At 38.6% G+C, this 13,914-nt stretch overlaps 1 protein-coding gene across 1 annotated transcript in view; it reads right to left on the bottom strand.

Moving 5' to 3' along the window:
• Window positions 1-242: 242 nt before the first annotated feature.
• The window catches only part of PLA2G4A (phospholipase A2 group IVA), a 125,811-nt gene continuing 112,139 nt past the window's right edge, over window positions 243-13,914 (bottom strand). The window contains exons 16-18 of the mRNA XM_006258681.4: window positions 11,493-11,688; window positions 10,340-10,497; window positions 243-4,248 (exon numbers count right to left, since the gene is read on the bottom strand). Coding sequence (XP_006258743.1) covers window positions 4,117-4,248; window positions 10,340-10,497; window positions 11,493-11,688 — 486 coding nt within the window. The 3' untranslated portion in view covers window positions 243-4,116. The remainder of the gene's footprint in view (window positions 4,249-10,339; window positions 10,498-11,492; window positions 11,689-13,914) is intronic.

Raw genomic sequence — 13,914 nt, 5'->3', positions numbered from 1 at the left:
CCTTCATTTAAGACCCAGCTCAACAAAGCCTTGGGTGGGATGCTCTAGTTGGGCATGGTCCTGCTTTGAGCAGGGGGTTGGACTAGATGACCTCCTGAGGTCCCCTCCAACCCTAATTTTCTATGATTCCCTTAACCTTCCCAAGTGGCTGAAACTAGCCTGGATATGTAAGCATCTATCACAACAGAAAGAAAAGGACTTCAAACTGTGTTTGAAAATAAGTAAATATCTCCTAAAAGTAATGAAAGTCACACACAGTTTTTATTTTATTATCTAATGCCATAGCAACATGAAGATATAAATCTTAAAATATGAAAATAAAACAAACATATTAAAGAAGATACAAATTATAAAATATAAAATAAAAATATTATCTTGTTTCCATAAAACAAACATATTAAAGAAGATACACATTATAAAATATAAAATAAAAATATCATCTTAACCACAAGAAAAGTCAATAAAATATATTTTAAAAAGAAAAATATTACAATACATAGGTAGTACAAGTTTCATTCTCTTTAAACATTTTCTGAAAATGTTTAAATTATGCAGCACTAAGATAAATTACCTTTATTTTCTCTGTTGATTTTAAACATGTACTAAATCAAACCCAAATAAAACCTATTTATCAATAAAGGAAGAGTGTATTGATCACATTATATTTTATATAGATTTAAGGAAGAATGTGGAAGTAGCTATTAAGGGGAATTCATTGTAATTGCTTACTTCCCTCATGGTTTTGCAGATTTTAGACAATTAAAAACATTGCTATAATTCACAATAAAAGGATGAGTCAGTGAATTAAGAATGATCTCTTTTATAAATAAGTAGTTGCTGTAAATTTGTCTATTGATGAAATTATCAAATAAAAAATTGTATGTGCTTCCAATGGTGCTCCCACAAAGTAATGTTTTCAACTGTGATTTATTATTATTTATGGAGTGCTGAGTTTGCTGGTAGGCTATTTAATTAACAAATAATTAAAAGATAACAAGTAAAATTCTGGTCCCATTAAAGTCAACAGAAGTTTTGTCATTAACTTGCGGTCAAGTTTTTATATAAGGTCTTTACAATGGGAAGCTTATGATTTAAGGACCCAATCTTCCAAAGACATATGTGCCTAATCTTGCCCAGAATGAGTAATCTTATTTAAATCTGTCTCTCTTCTTCATCTCATGGAACAGATTGGATAAAGTACCATATTTACTTGATTCTGCGATGAGCCCTTCTCACCCCGCTCCATTCAACATGGAGAAAAATCAATCCTCATCTTAGAATTGAGTATGACTTACCTGAAATCAGAAGATATGCAGGGGATGGTGAGGTAAGTGAGGAGGCAGCGTGGAAGGCACCTAGCATGTGGCCATGCAGCAGAGGGTGACAGGGCTCATGTAGGCCAGGCACATCCCCTCAGTATGCAGGGTCCCTAGACAACTGGTACCTGGTCACTCCAAGCTGCTGCCTGGCTGGTGGGTGTTGGAGGGACTCAGCACACACACACTAGAAATCCCCCATGCTTTGCCTGCTCGGTTATTGCTCAGCTGTGAGCAAGGAGCCTTACCAGCCTATGCTGTCAGTGACTCATAGCACATGCTGGCCAGGCTGCTTTTGCATGTAGCTGGCTATGACCCAGCAGGCGCCAGCCAGGCATCTTCTCCACAGCCTGCAGAGTTTCTAACCAGTGTGTGCCAAGTTGCTCCAAGTTGCTGCCCAGCTGTTGGGTGCTGAGGCACCTAAGCATGTGCTGGCCAGGCTCCTTGCACACAGCTGGGAATGACCCGGCAAGCACTGGCCAGGCAACATCCCTGCTCACAAAGTTTCTAACCAGCATATCCTGAGTCATCTTGGCATCTGCAGGCATAGCAGCAGCTCAGAGCTGCCCAAGAATATTCCAGCCAGAAACACTACAAGCTGCAAGAAGAAACTCTGAACTGACCAGGCAGTATCTGGGAGTGACTGGGCACCTGCAAACCAGGCACCCAACACACTGCAGGGAGGGGCTGATCATGCTTATAGAGGGACTCCGCAGGGGCCAGCCAGTATTCAGGGAGGACAGACCCAGCAGGGGTCAGCAAGGTATACAGCAGGAAGGGGCCCCTAAGGGCCATTCCGGCACCCTGAATGTTGCAGGGAAGGATCTAGCTGCAGTGACAAGGGACTCAGCACTCAGAAAGGGACCCAACATGCAGCAAGGCTCTGGGCAGCAGTAGGGAGGGATCCAGTGTGCAGAGCACTCCTCAAGTTCAGAACCTAATATAAGTTATTAATGTTTGCACTGCATTGAAGTTATTGTTGAATTTATGACTTACTGGTATTGCTACAATTTTGTCAGTAGGTCTATTTATAAAAGTAATACCAATTTAAAATTTTTCCTTCTACGGAATTTAATTATTGAGGAGGTCATCTTAAATTCAAGGTTGTCTTAGATTTGAGTAAAAAAAGTACTACTAAAACACCAACCTGGAATGTCTTTACTCTGCTTCACACCACACATTTTTTTCATTTTCTTCTGCTACCTTACACACAGCAATTAATGTCTTGAACTAAGCCATAAATCTGCTACCATCTTCTTCTTTAAAACCATTTTTGCAATGACATCTATAAGACATCAGCCAACTAATGACTACTGATTGATAGTTGGGGAGTGTTGCTACTATTTGTTTGTTAAAATAAAACAAAACAGGCAATATTTCATATAATTCACAACCATCAAGTCATTCACATAGTTAACCTATGTAACCACCATGGTTTATTATCTTTATCTTCACCTTCCTTGTCCAACTTCTTTCATTTATTGCTTATTACACTTATTCACTTTACTGTCCCAAATTAGACTCGGAGGTGTTTGAAACACTGGTTGTGTCACCCTATGTGTTTCCATAGTGTTAGTCTACTTGGATGTTTGGGGACTACCACACTGGAAAGTGTTAAAAATATACACGCAAACACATAAACATATATATAGTTAAAATTAATTGAAAAAATATGCAAGTGAATCATGTTTCATTCTTACCTACGTATTATTACCCTCCAGAAACCATTTTTGCTGTGCAATTAAATATCCTTTTTTCTCACCACAATCAAACAAAATTGTATTTAAAATCCTTTTAAAATTCTTCATTATGCAGATACAAACATATACAGTAATTTTTTTACTTCTGAATAGATATATGCCTCTTTATAATGTTTTCACAAGAGCTGAAACTTCCCAACATATTGATTGACATGTTAAATCACTTATAATGAAGATGGACTGTATCAGAAGATAGTAGTGAAACATCACCTTTAATTTTTGTGAAAATATTTAAAATTAAAATGAAAAAAAAAATTTTGACAAAACCCCAATTGCTATAAATTATGAGAAGATTAATAAAGTGAATGACTAGGTGAGAATTTGACCCATACATTTGATAAAAATGCACAAGCATATTTGTATTATTTCTCCATGCTAACCATCAGCATTTTTTTTTGAGGAAACAGAACATTTGATTATGGATTTATGACACTAGATTTAAGGTGGGGTCACTCTGATCAACAACTATTAGTGATCAATTACTCAAAAACCTTTCCATTAAAGGTTCATCAACAAAAGACATCAACATTAATAGTGCTGATAAGAACAAACTACTGAGAGATTTCAAGTTGATGTTGATTACTGTTGACTGTTCACATTGAAGTCAATGGAAGTTTTACTCTTGATATAAAGTAGAGTGGCATTTTGTCTTAGTTTATAGTGTAAGTGTAGATCGACCTAACATCATTAACACTTTATTGTAATTGATACAAAACTTGGCATTCCAATTCTTTTATTATATATTTGAAAATGGTCCCAATTAAATAAATTAAAAATGGAAAATAGACCTTTCTTGAAAGAAAATATTCATAGATTTGTTGCAACTAGGATCATTTTGACCTAAATGATTTTGCATCAAAAACATTATATGATTCCACATTTTGTAAACTAAGAAAATAGCCAAATTTGTAAATATACATGTAAAAAAGCGTGAATTATGCTGAGACACAACATTTCACATATGGATTTTCACTTGAGCAATGAAGTCCTTTTTAGCACTTGCTCAAATCTAGTTTCTTGAAGAACTTACACCTGCAGTTCTATGTATGGTCGTTGCTTGGAGAGTTCCTATTAAAGAATTTCCTCGCCTCAATGTTACTGAGGGACACAGAGCAGCGAGAAGGATTCTGTCTCCTGTATTCAATGCTTTCCACCATTGCTTGCTTTATCACCTGTAAACAAGTCAAACAATACAGTATTAAGTGGAAGTCCTGGCATTTAACTGAGTTCATCAATTGATGGAAAACCATATAAGATTGAACAATGTCCATTCCTAATCTTGTTCTTGGTTTTATCTCACCAATAGATTAAACGAATGGTGATTATAGTGCGAATACCTTTTTCTGAAATTTATAAAACTGTGAACTTCTATGGTGGGGAGCACAATGTAAGAATGGATATAATAATTCATGTCGAAGATTTCAAGCTGAAGTCATTTTTATCCTCTCTATGATAGGAATGTATAAACAAAAAGTTGAGGAAGGTTTTCATAAAGCATCCTTCAGTGCAATGCTGATACTGTATAACTTCATAGAATCATAGAGAAATAGGGCTGGAAGGGACCTCCAGAGGTCATCTAGTCCAACATCCAGCCTGAGCCATGATCATCTCTATCTACACCGTTCTGTACATTCCATAACCTAAACTACACAAAACTATTGTCAAACCTGACACAACACAGACCTAATCCTGGAACCTTCCACAAATAAAGCAGGGGAACCACAGCAGCCAATGTCCTGCTTCTATGAAATGTTGTCAATATATGCTCAAGAGATCCTGAGTAGAGAGTCACAATTCCGCTACAGAAGAACACAACCCCCCCCCCCCCCATACCAATCTAACCATGGGGTAAAATTCCTTCCTGAGCCCAAATATGGCTATCAGTATGACCCTGACCCTGATCCAGGCCTAACCAAGGCTGAGTAGAGAGGTACCATCACTTCCTACATCTTGCACCTAGTGCTTCTCAAAATATGCATCCCAAAATACATTTGCCTTTTAAGTAGCTGCATCAGACTGCAGACTCATATTGAGTCTATGGTCTACCAAGACTCCCAGCTCCTTTTCCATAGGCTGCTATCCAACCAGGTGTCAACCATTTTATATTTGTGCTTTTGATTATTTCTCCTGAGGTGTAGCACTTTGTATTTGTCCACACTGAACTTCATCCTGTTATCTCTAAGCCAACTTTCCAATCTATTGAGATCTTTCTGAATTGAACTCACATCCACCAACATGTTTGCAATCCTCCCCATTTTCATGTCATCTGCAAACTTGCTCATGAAGTTTTCTTTGGCAGCATTCAAATTGTTAATAAACACATTGAACAGCAGCAAGCCCAGGACAGACCCTGTGGGACTCTACTCGAAACCTCCTGCCAATCTGATATGGACCTATCAATAATTACCCTTTGCTTGCAGCTATTGAGCCAGTTATCTATGCACCTTGTAGTACTTCTATCTAGCCTACATTTCTCCATTTTTTTTACAATAAGGTCATGCAGGACCTTGTCAAAACCCTTGCTGAAATCCAAATACCCTATATCTACAGCATTCCCTTCATCCATCCATGTAGTAACTTTGTCAAAGGAGATCAGGTTTGTTTGACACAATTTGTTTTTCATAAATCCATACTGGCTGCTTGCAATCAGCCCTTCCTCCTTCAGACACTGGCCCCTTTCCAGTCCTCTGGTACCTTGCCCATCTCCCACAACTTCATGAAGATCATTGGCAAGGGCTCTGGGATGTCCTCTGCCAATTCCTTCAGGACCCTGGGATGAAGTTCATCTGGCCCTGCTGACTTGAATTAATTCAGACTCAACCAAAGCTCTCTGACCATCTTTTTGTTATTTCCTCCCTCAACTTGCTCCCTCTTCCTTATCCAGATGATCCTTATTAGGTTTCTGACTGAAGCTTAATTTTCTTGTGAAGACTGAGGCAGAGTAGCTCTTGAGTAGCTCTGTCTTCTATGCTTCTTCAGTTAGGAGTATCCCCTAGTTTAACAGAGGACCATGGGTTCCTTGGTCCTTCTTTTCTGGCTAACATACTTGTTTCTAATCTCCTTTGCCAGGTGCAGTTCATTCTTTATCTTTGCCTTCCTGATTTTGCCCCTGCAGGTTCTGGATATTTCCTGGTATACTTCCTTGGTGACCTATCCATTCTTCTCTTGCATTTGAAGCATTTTAGAAGCTCCTTGTGCAGCCACATTGGTCTCTTCCAATTCTTCTTGTGCTTTCATCATGTCAGGACAGTTTTTTGTTAGGCTTCCAATAGTGTATTCCCCTAGAAGCTCACAGCCCTCCTCCCTCCCATGGCACCATGCCTATTAACTGTTTGAGACAGACAAAATGTAACTTTTTTAAATCTAGCATTTTAATTTTGCTGACCTCAGGCTTTCCCTGTCCCACCATCTGGAAGTCTATTGTATCATGATCCCTTCATTCCAAACTACCCATCACCTTTACAGTGACCCACCACCTTCACTTTTTTTAGTGGTGCCAACAAAGAATTTGTTTTATTAAATAAAGTACTAAATATTTGACATCCTGTACCTGTCTTCTAAATTTGAGTTGTTTGATGTTTACATCCAGAAAACTTAATTCTATTATTGTAATTTTTGTCATTGTCACAGTGGCTAAAAGCTAACAAAAATATATTGTTCCATATGAAAGCTGTACAGTCATCAGCATATGATATTTTTGTAAACTGCAAAAAGAAGGCAATCTGTTAATCCAGGCTCACAAATGAAGAAGAAAAATGGGAGTGAGGGGGAGGAAGACACCTACATTTTCTGTTGTCCTCCATCTCCTCCCCCATTCTACCCACAAAAGAATTCTGGCTACACCTAGAATAAAAAACCAGCAACTTCTAATAAACTATATGTGGAAAAATAGTATCTTGAAAAGGTGAAAATGTAGAATCTAAAATATAAGGACTATATATATATATGATGGCATGATATTATGAATTACTATGTTGTCCTAACTAAGGTATTTGTCCTAATAAAACACCAGCAATTTAGCATGATAGCATTAAACAACATCTTCATAAAGCCTTGGCAGACGTCAAGAAAGCTTATGGAGCTATATCCTAATAACAAACTGAAGCAAGCTATTGCATGGAGAAAATGGTGAGGACACATTTATTAAGATGAACTATTTGGCCAGGTTTGTTGTTAGTTTATCTCACCTCCATTCTCATCTTTGATTTGTGAGTGTCTTCAGCCTTTCTAAAGAACAACAAAAGTGAAGAGGCTGGAGGACTAAACATCATGCATAGCTGAAACCATGCTATGATATTCAAGAGTTTGTGAAGGTTAAAATTTCATTTTTATTACCTTTTTAAATGAAATTATTCACTCCTCCCAAAAGAGACAGGAAAATTCCAACAGCTATAAATGACTGAAAGCTAAAGATGTCTAACTGGCTTTACCTTAATATTGCTTGGATCATCATCTTACAAAAATTATATATTTTAGTTAGCTCAAACACATAATGAATTACTCATGCAAACATGTTTAATCAGATGTTTGCAGACTGGTGCTCCTGCCTCCTAAATTCTGCTACACAGACAACTCTTGTTCTGGAATAATGTTGTACATCTTCTAAAGAAAATAATGCAGCCTGGAACAGCAGACAACTTCAAACTTGCCCGTCAGAAATGTTAGCTCTTGTATATTTAAACCAGAATGCAACATAGCCACTAGACCTAGCATGTTTTGATAATGTACTAATTATATAGATGGGAATTTTTTAGCAAAAAATATTTAGAACACAAAAATCAGATCTGATTTTCATATAGTTTGAGAGACAAATCAGGTGGCAAAGCTATTGATGTCAAAGCAGTTATATCAGATTATATGAAATCAGAGCTGGTTCTATATATGATACTAAGGAATAAATCAAACACTGGAAGTGTATTCAGATTTTAAAGTGATCAGTCATTATGGATTAAGAGAGCTTAACATTTTACAGTTTTTCCCTTTCTACAGACTAAACAAGATTTATTGAGTATATCTTCAACAGAGTAAATTAATTTCTAGGAGACAAATCTTATTTCTTCTAATGAGTATGAGCAGTCACTCTGCTGTTTAGACAGTGCAGGGTGGAGTGAAGTTGTATGTGATATAACTATGTAGCTTATGTAGGAATTTCCATCCATAGTACTCAGGGTGCTATTAATACAGCTTCATTCAGTTACAAGGAAGGAGCTCAGATGTTAAAGTGATGGAGGCAGTATAAAAATTCAACCTAGAAAGAATCCTAGAATGAAGTAAAAGATACTATACATGGAAACATATTTAGATCTACTCGTATTCTACCCAGTTCTGTTCTGGCAGGAGACTATCAACATTAATTTTCTGAAGTATTCTTTAGCGTTTCCCTTTCAATGCAAAATCTCTCTAATTATTTGAGTGGTGTACTGACTTCGGAAATTTGACATTTATAAGAGGTCTGTGTATGATAATATTTATAGTAGAATGGACATTCCAGTAAAGGCAGTCCTCGGACTTACAACACAATTGGTTCCTGAAAACTGCGTCTTAAGTCAAAACGTTGTAACTTAGAACCAATTTTCTCATAAGAAGCAATGTTATAAAATGGGGGTTGGCTCCTGAACCAAGGCCCGATACCTTATTTTCACCAAAAATACCCCAGAATTTTGTACTCAATCAATTATAGATGAGTAATATAGCTACATTAAGAGAGACAAGGTTCTTTGGGTGAATCTGATATCTTTTATTAGACCAACTTAAATAGTTGGAAAACAATTATTAAGCAAGCTTTCGGGTTCAAAAACCCTTCCTCAGGCTAAGGAAGTTTCAGCCATTGGTGTGTGCTCTTCCTGGATGGAATGAAAAGTAAAGAAGCCAGAGGCTGGGCTCGTATGCATACAAGACAGGTAAGTCAGTGAAAATGTAGATTGAAGAGTCAATGGTTGAGAGACAGGCTGGGGGGGAACAGAGATCCAATGCACCAAATGCCCTGATGGAAAATACATAGGAGAGACCAAACAACAACTGCACACCAGAATGAATGCACACCGGAAATCTATCAAAGACAGGAATACCCAATTACCAGTGGAGGCACATTTATCACAAGAAAACCACGCTCTCTCCAACCTCTCAGTCCTGATCCTCAAAGGAAACTTACAAAACACTTCCCAAAGATGAGTCTATGAACTCCACTTCATCAACCTCCTGGATACTAAAAATCATGGACTAAATATAGACATTGGATTTATGACACATTATAACCTGCCTGACATCTGACTCCCCAGGTATCTCTCCACTATTCACCCCCCTTCTCTCTTCCCCCCACCCACCCCCAGCCTGTCTCTCACCCATTGACTCTTCAATCTACATTTTCACTGACTACCTGTCTTGTATGCATACGAGCCCAGCCTCTGGCTTCTTTACTTTTCATTCCAGCCAGGAAAAGCACACACTAACTGCTGAAACTTCCTTAGCCTGATGAAGGGTTTTTGAACCCAAAAGCTTGCTTAATAATTGTTTTCCAACTATTGAAGTTGGTCTAATAAAAGATATCAGATTCAGCCAAAGAACCTTGTCTGCCTATGCCCTTAGACCAACACGGCTACAACCTACACCCCTATAGCTACATTAATGTATTTATATTATAAATAGAAATCATATTGATTTGGAAAGACTTCTTTGAGGTGACTTTGCTGGACTTTTTGAAGGATTCCTGGCTGGAGTCTTCTCAGGAGTCTTGGCTGCAGGTTTTTCTGGAGTCTTGTCTGCTTTCTTAAAAAAGTGTCTAAGGAAGTTTGGACAGATGTTCTCCAGGGAGATGAGTGATGCAACGAACTTGTTCGCTGGCATCACGTTGCTTTGGATCAAGCGTTGTAAAGTTGAAACTGACATCATCAAGTTGAAACAGGCTGTCAATTTATAAATGTTGCAAGTGTGAAACACTGTAACTCGAAACATTGTAAGTTGAGGACTGCCTGTACTTTAAAAATCAGAAGCCAAAAGAATCTCTCTGATTCCCACTGTATAACTCATCCCTTTCTCTCTTTTTCCAGCATATGCCCATCACTGAGGTATACAGAAAAGAGAAGGTAAATTAATAGAGCTAACTCCCTGTGTGCGATTGTGTATATCCCTGCACACAGGGGGGAAATGCCTAAAAGACTTTCAACTTGTGGATCTAGAGGTTTCTACCTATCTCCTGGTCACTAACTGGATGCCAGAAATCATATTTGAAATGGTTTAAGTCAGACGTTTTTACACTATACATACATCTAAGTTATTCAGAGTGTTGAATTCCATTAGATCATGAAGTCTTTTGAAGGCTTCATTGGAATACTGGAAGTTGAAAGTTGAGAATGGAGTATCAGGATCATCAAAAATATCAAAATCAGCAAAATCCTTCTCTTCTTCAGTTTCTCTTAGAAGACCTACAAGGATAACAAAAAAAGGAAAAAAATACTGAAACAATATTTGAGCCATAGATTCATAGATTGTAGAGTTGGAAGGGAGCACAATGGATCATCGTGTCTGACCCCCTGCACCTGGCAGGAAAGAGGACCGAGGTCAGATGACCCCAGCCAGGTGACTATCTAGCCTCCTCTTGAAGACCTCCAAGCTAGGTGATAGCATCACCTCTCTTGGAAGCCCATTCCAGATCCTGGCCACCCTTACTGTAAAAATTTCTCCCTAATATCTAACCTAAATCCACTCTCAACAAGTTTACACCCATTATTCCTAGTCATTCCCTGGGGCGCCTTAGTAAAAAGCGCTTCGCCTATTCCCCGTTGACCTCCCCTAATAAATTTATAGGCAGCCACAAGATCTTCCCTCAGCTGTCTCTTGTGAAGGTTGAAGAGATTCAGCTCTCTCAACCTCCCCCCGTAGGGTCTATCACAAAGGCCACTAATCATGTGAATGGCCCTCCTCTGGACCCTCTCGAGATTCCCCATGTCCCTCTTGAAATGCGGCACCCAGAACTGGACACAGGACTCCAACTGTGGCCTGACCAGTGGGAGCATCACCTCCTTTGTTTTATTAGTCATGCACCTGCTAATGCACGACAAGGTGCGATTCGCCATGTTGATGACCTCGTTACACTGCCGGCTCCTGTTCATCTTGGAGTCAATTATGACTCCAAGATCCCTCTCTGCCTCCGAGTTGCTGGGAAGGACACTCCCCAACCTATAGGTGTGCTGGGGAGTTCCCCCTTCCCAGGTGGAGTACCTTACATTTATCTTTATTTATGATCAGTTCTAAGAGGTAAAGGAAAATATCAGCTTCTTTCCCTATGGGGCTTTGGAAATTAATGGCCACTGTGAAGTGATTTCCTGGTAGTTTTGATACATTCCAAGCATATATAAAAATAAATATACCAATGGATTTCCTGGGACACTGGCTTTATTGCCAGGTATTATTAGTTTACCTGGAACTTTGTATTTGCGGAAGTTGATGTTTGCCAGAACAAAGTGGATGATGGTTGGACAGTCTTTCTCTGAAGAACTGTTCTTGGGTTTAAAAACATAGCACTCCTTCAAGCCCTCTCGATCAAACACATTTGGATCTATTTTTGGAAAAGGAAGCTTGTTCATTTTGGCCCATTTTTCAGCAAGCAAAATTTCCTAAGAAGGAAGAACAGGTTCAGATGTTTACAGACAGGTACTATAACAGGGGACAGTCTACAGTAAATAGCTATATAAAATTTTCTTGCTCAAAACTGTTCCTTGGGTGGGATGGGAGTCATATCTGTTGACTATACCAATAGAAGTACATTTTAAAATACACTGTATTCCTGTTATTCCTGCAAACCTCATACAATTTACAAAGATAGAGAACAAAATTTTACTTTCTTATGGGTATCATCAAGGCTAAGGGCAGAAGTTACACATAAACCTGTATAAGTGATTGGAAACCAGTTCAGATCTGTAACACAATAGAAGTTCAGTACCCATAAATCATTTTCAAAATAGCAGAAACCAGTTTAAGATAAATCCAGATGAATGTAGTATTAGATTTAATTGATTTAGGTTAAATCAGTTTATTGAACTTTTGTCCCAGATCCCCTCCAGATTCCAGTTAACTCACAGTCCCCCAGCATCCCAGGATGCTTTGCACCTCCCCTTCAAGCCACACCCTCAAAGGGTGGGTGGGCTACCTTTGGCCCAAACTGTCTGCTCCAGTAAAGCAGAGACGTGTTCTCTACTGCTCCCTGCAACTTTTGGTCCAAGCCATGGCAGGAATGTGGCTGCATTTCTGGAATCAAAATGAATGTCTGTTCAGTTGGTTATCAGCTTGGACTAACCTGTGAAGACTGAATTGCTTCAGCCTCTGATTTTTTGACTGTCTGTACTTAGCCCAACAGAATAGTTTGTATAATCAGTTACACTTGAGTAAACCTGGTGAAGATCATGAGGTTCAAGAGATGACACAAAAGGCATTACTTGAAAATGGCAAGGCTAATCAGTTGTAACTATGTGCCTAATTTTGCCTGCATTATCTTTTTTTTTTTTTTTTTTACTGGTGAAGATTCAGAGGAAGGAGTAATTTCAGCTTGAGTCTCAAATTTTAGGATGAATTTGCAGGCCTGACAGCAACAAAAATAGCAGCAGCAGCAACAAAACATCCACAATTTTTCTTGCAACAGGGCAAACTACTATGGAAACCACCGAGATTTAGTAAACACTGATCCATAGGTTGTTATGTCTACAGAATCACGTCACAAAACAGAATAATATTTAAAATCCTGATTCAACAAAGGATGTAAACCTGAAAACCAATACTTTTCTCTTGTGACAACTTAATAAATTAGATTATTTTCCAAGAATGACTAAAAAGCATGTAATAAGGGTGTGTGAGGAAGATAGTCTATATTTAAGCATACTACACTCTTCGGACGCACAAGAGAATAAAAATGGCAGTGGATATAAAATAACAAAACATGAGTACAGTCATGGTCATCAGCCAGCAGCTTTCACTATTTTTGGAGACAGAAAACCATTTCTGTTTTTTGCAGACACAGGCCAAGTACTTGTATTGACGTACACTCTATGCCTTGCCAGTAAAGTAAATGGAGTAATACAGTGTGTAAATGTCAGTGAAGATTTTGGTTTGTGTTCTGTTAGGCAGGCTGAAAAAATCAACATGAAATTACTGTCTATACATTATAGTTTCACACTGGCTAGAGTGGTGTCAGTATTTCTACCATAAAAGATCCTTGCTGGATGTAATCAATTAAATGGAAGTATGGTATTGAGATAGGGGAGGCCCATGCTAAATTTAGGGATGTCCTGAATTTGTTTAACCTACTAGTGATAAAATAGCACCTAAGATTACCCTTAGATTAAACTGTAATATAGCCAGACAAGGTTCCTTGGGTGAATTTGATGGTTCCTTGGGTGAATTTGATATCTTTTATTAGACCAACTTTTTTTCATGTTGTACAGTTTCCATTTCAGATGGCTGAATTCAATATCTTCCATATCTGTAATATAGCCACGTTCATGTGGTGCCACTCACACAGCAATAATGTTACCACTTGGTAGAGTTCTCTAGAATGTGTACATCAGTGCATAAAGGCAGCTACATTGCATGCAGTTCAGGAGCTAATGTGCATGGAGGCATGTCTCATCAAAGCACTGGCATGCACCATACAGACACATCCAGTATGTAGGCTGTGTACAGACATTCAGGGAGTTTATGGGGAGGTTAGATTGAGTTAAAACTGGCCACCCAATCTAAGGCAAATTGGAATGTGGGAGCTAGTGGGGGAGGGTTTATGAGGATTGGGGGGGCAGGTGGGGTCATGGGAGGGGTTGAGGGGATCAGGGGGCTGGCTGAGTCTGAGGTCT

The sequence above is a fragment of the Alligator mississippiensis genome, chromosome 5 (genome assembly GCF_030867095.1).
Source record: "Alligator mississippiensis isolate rAllMis1 chromosome 5, rAllMis1, whole genome shotgun sequence".
NCBI classification, from domain to species: Eukaryota; Metazoa; Chordata; order Crocodylia; family Alligatoridae; genus Alligator; species Alligator mississippiensis.
This window is presented reverse-complemented; position numbering and strand designations above follow the sequence as displayed.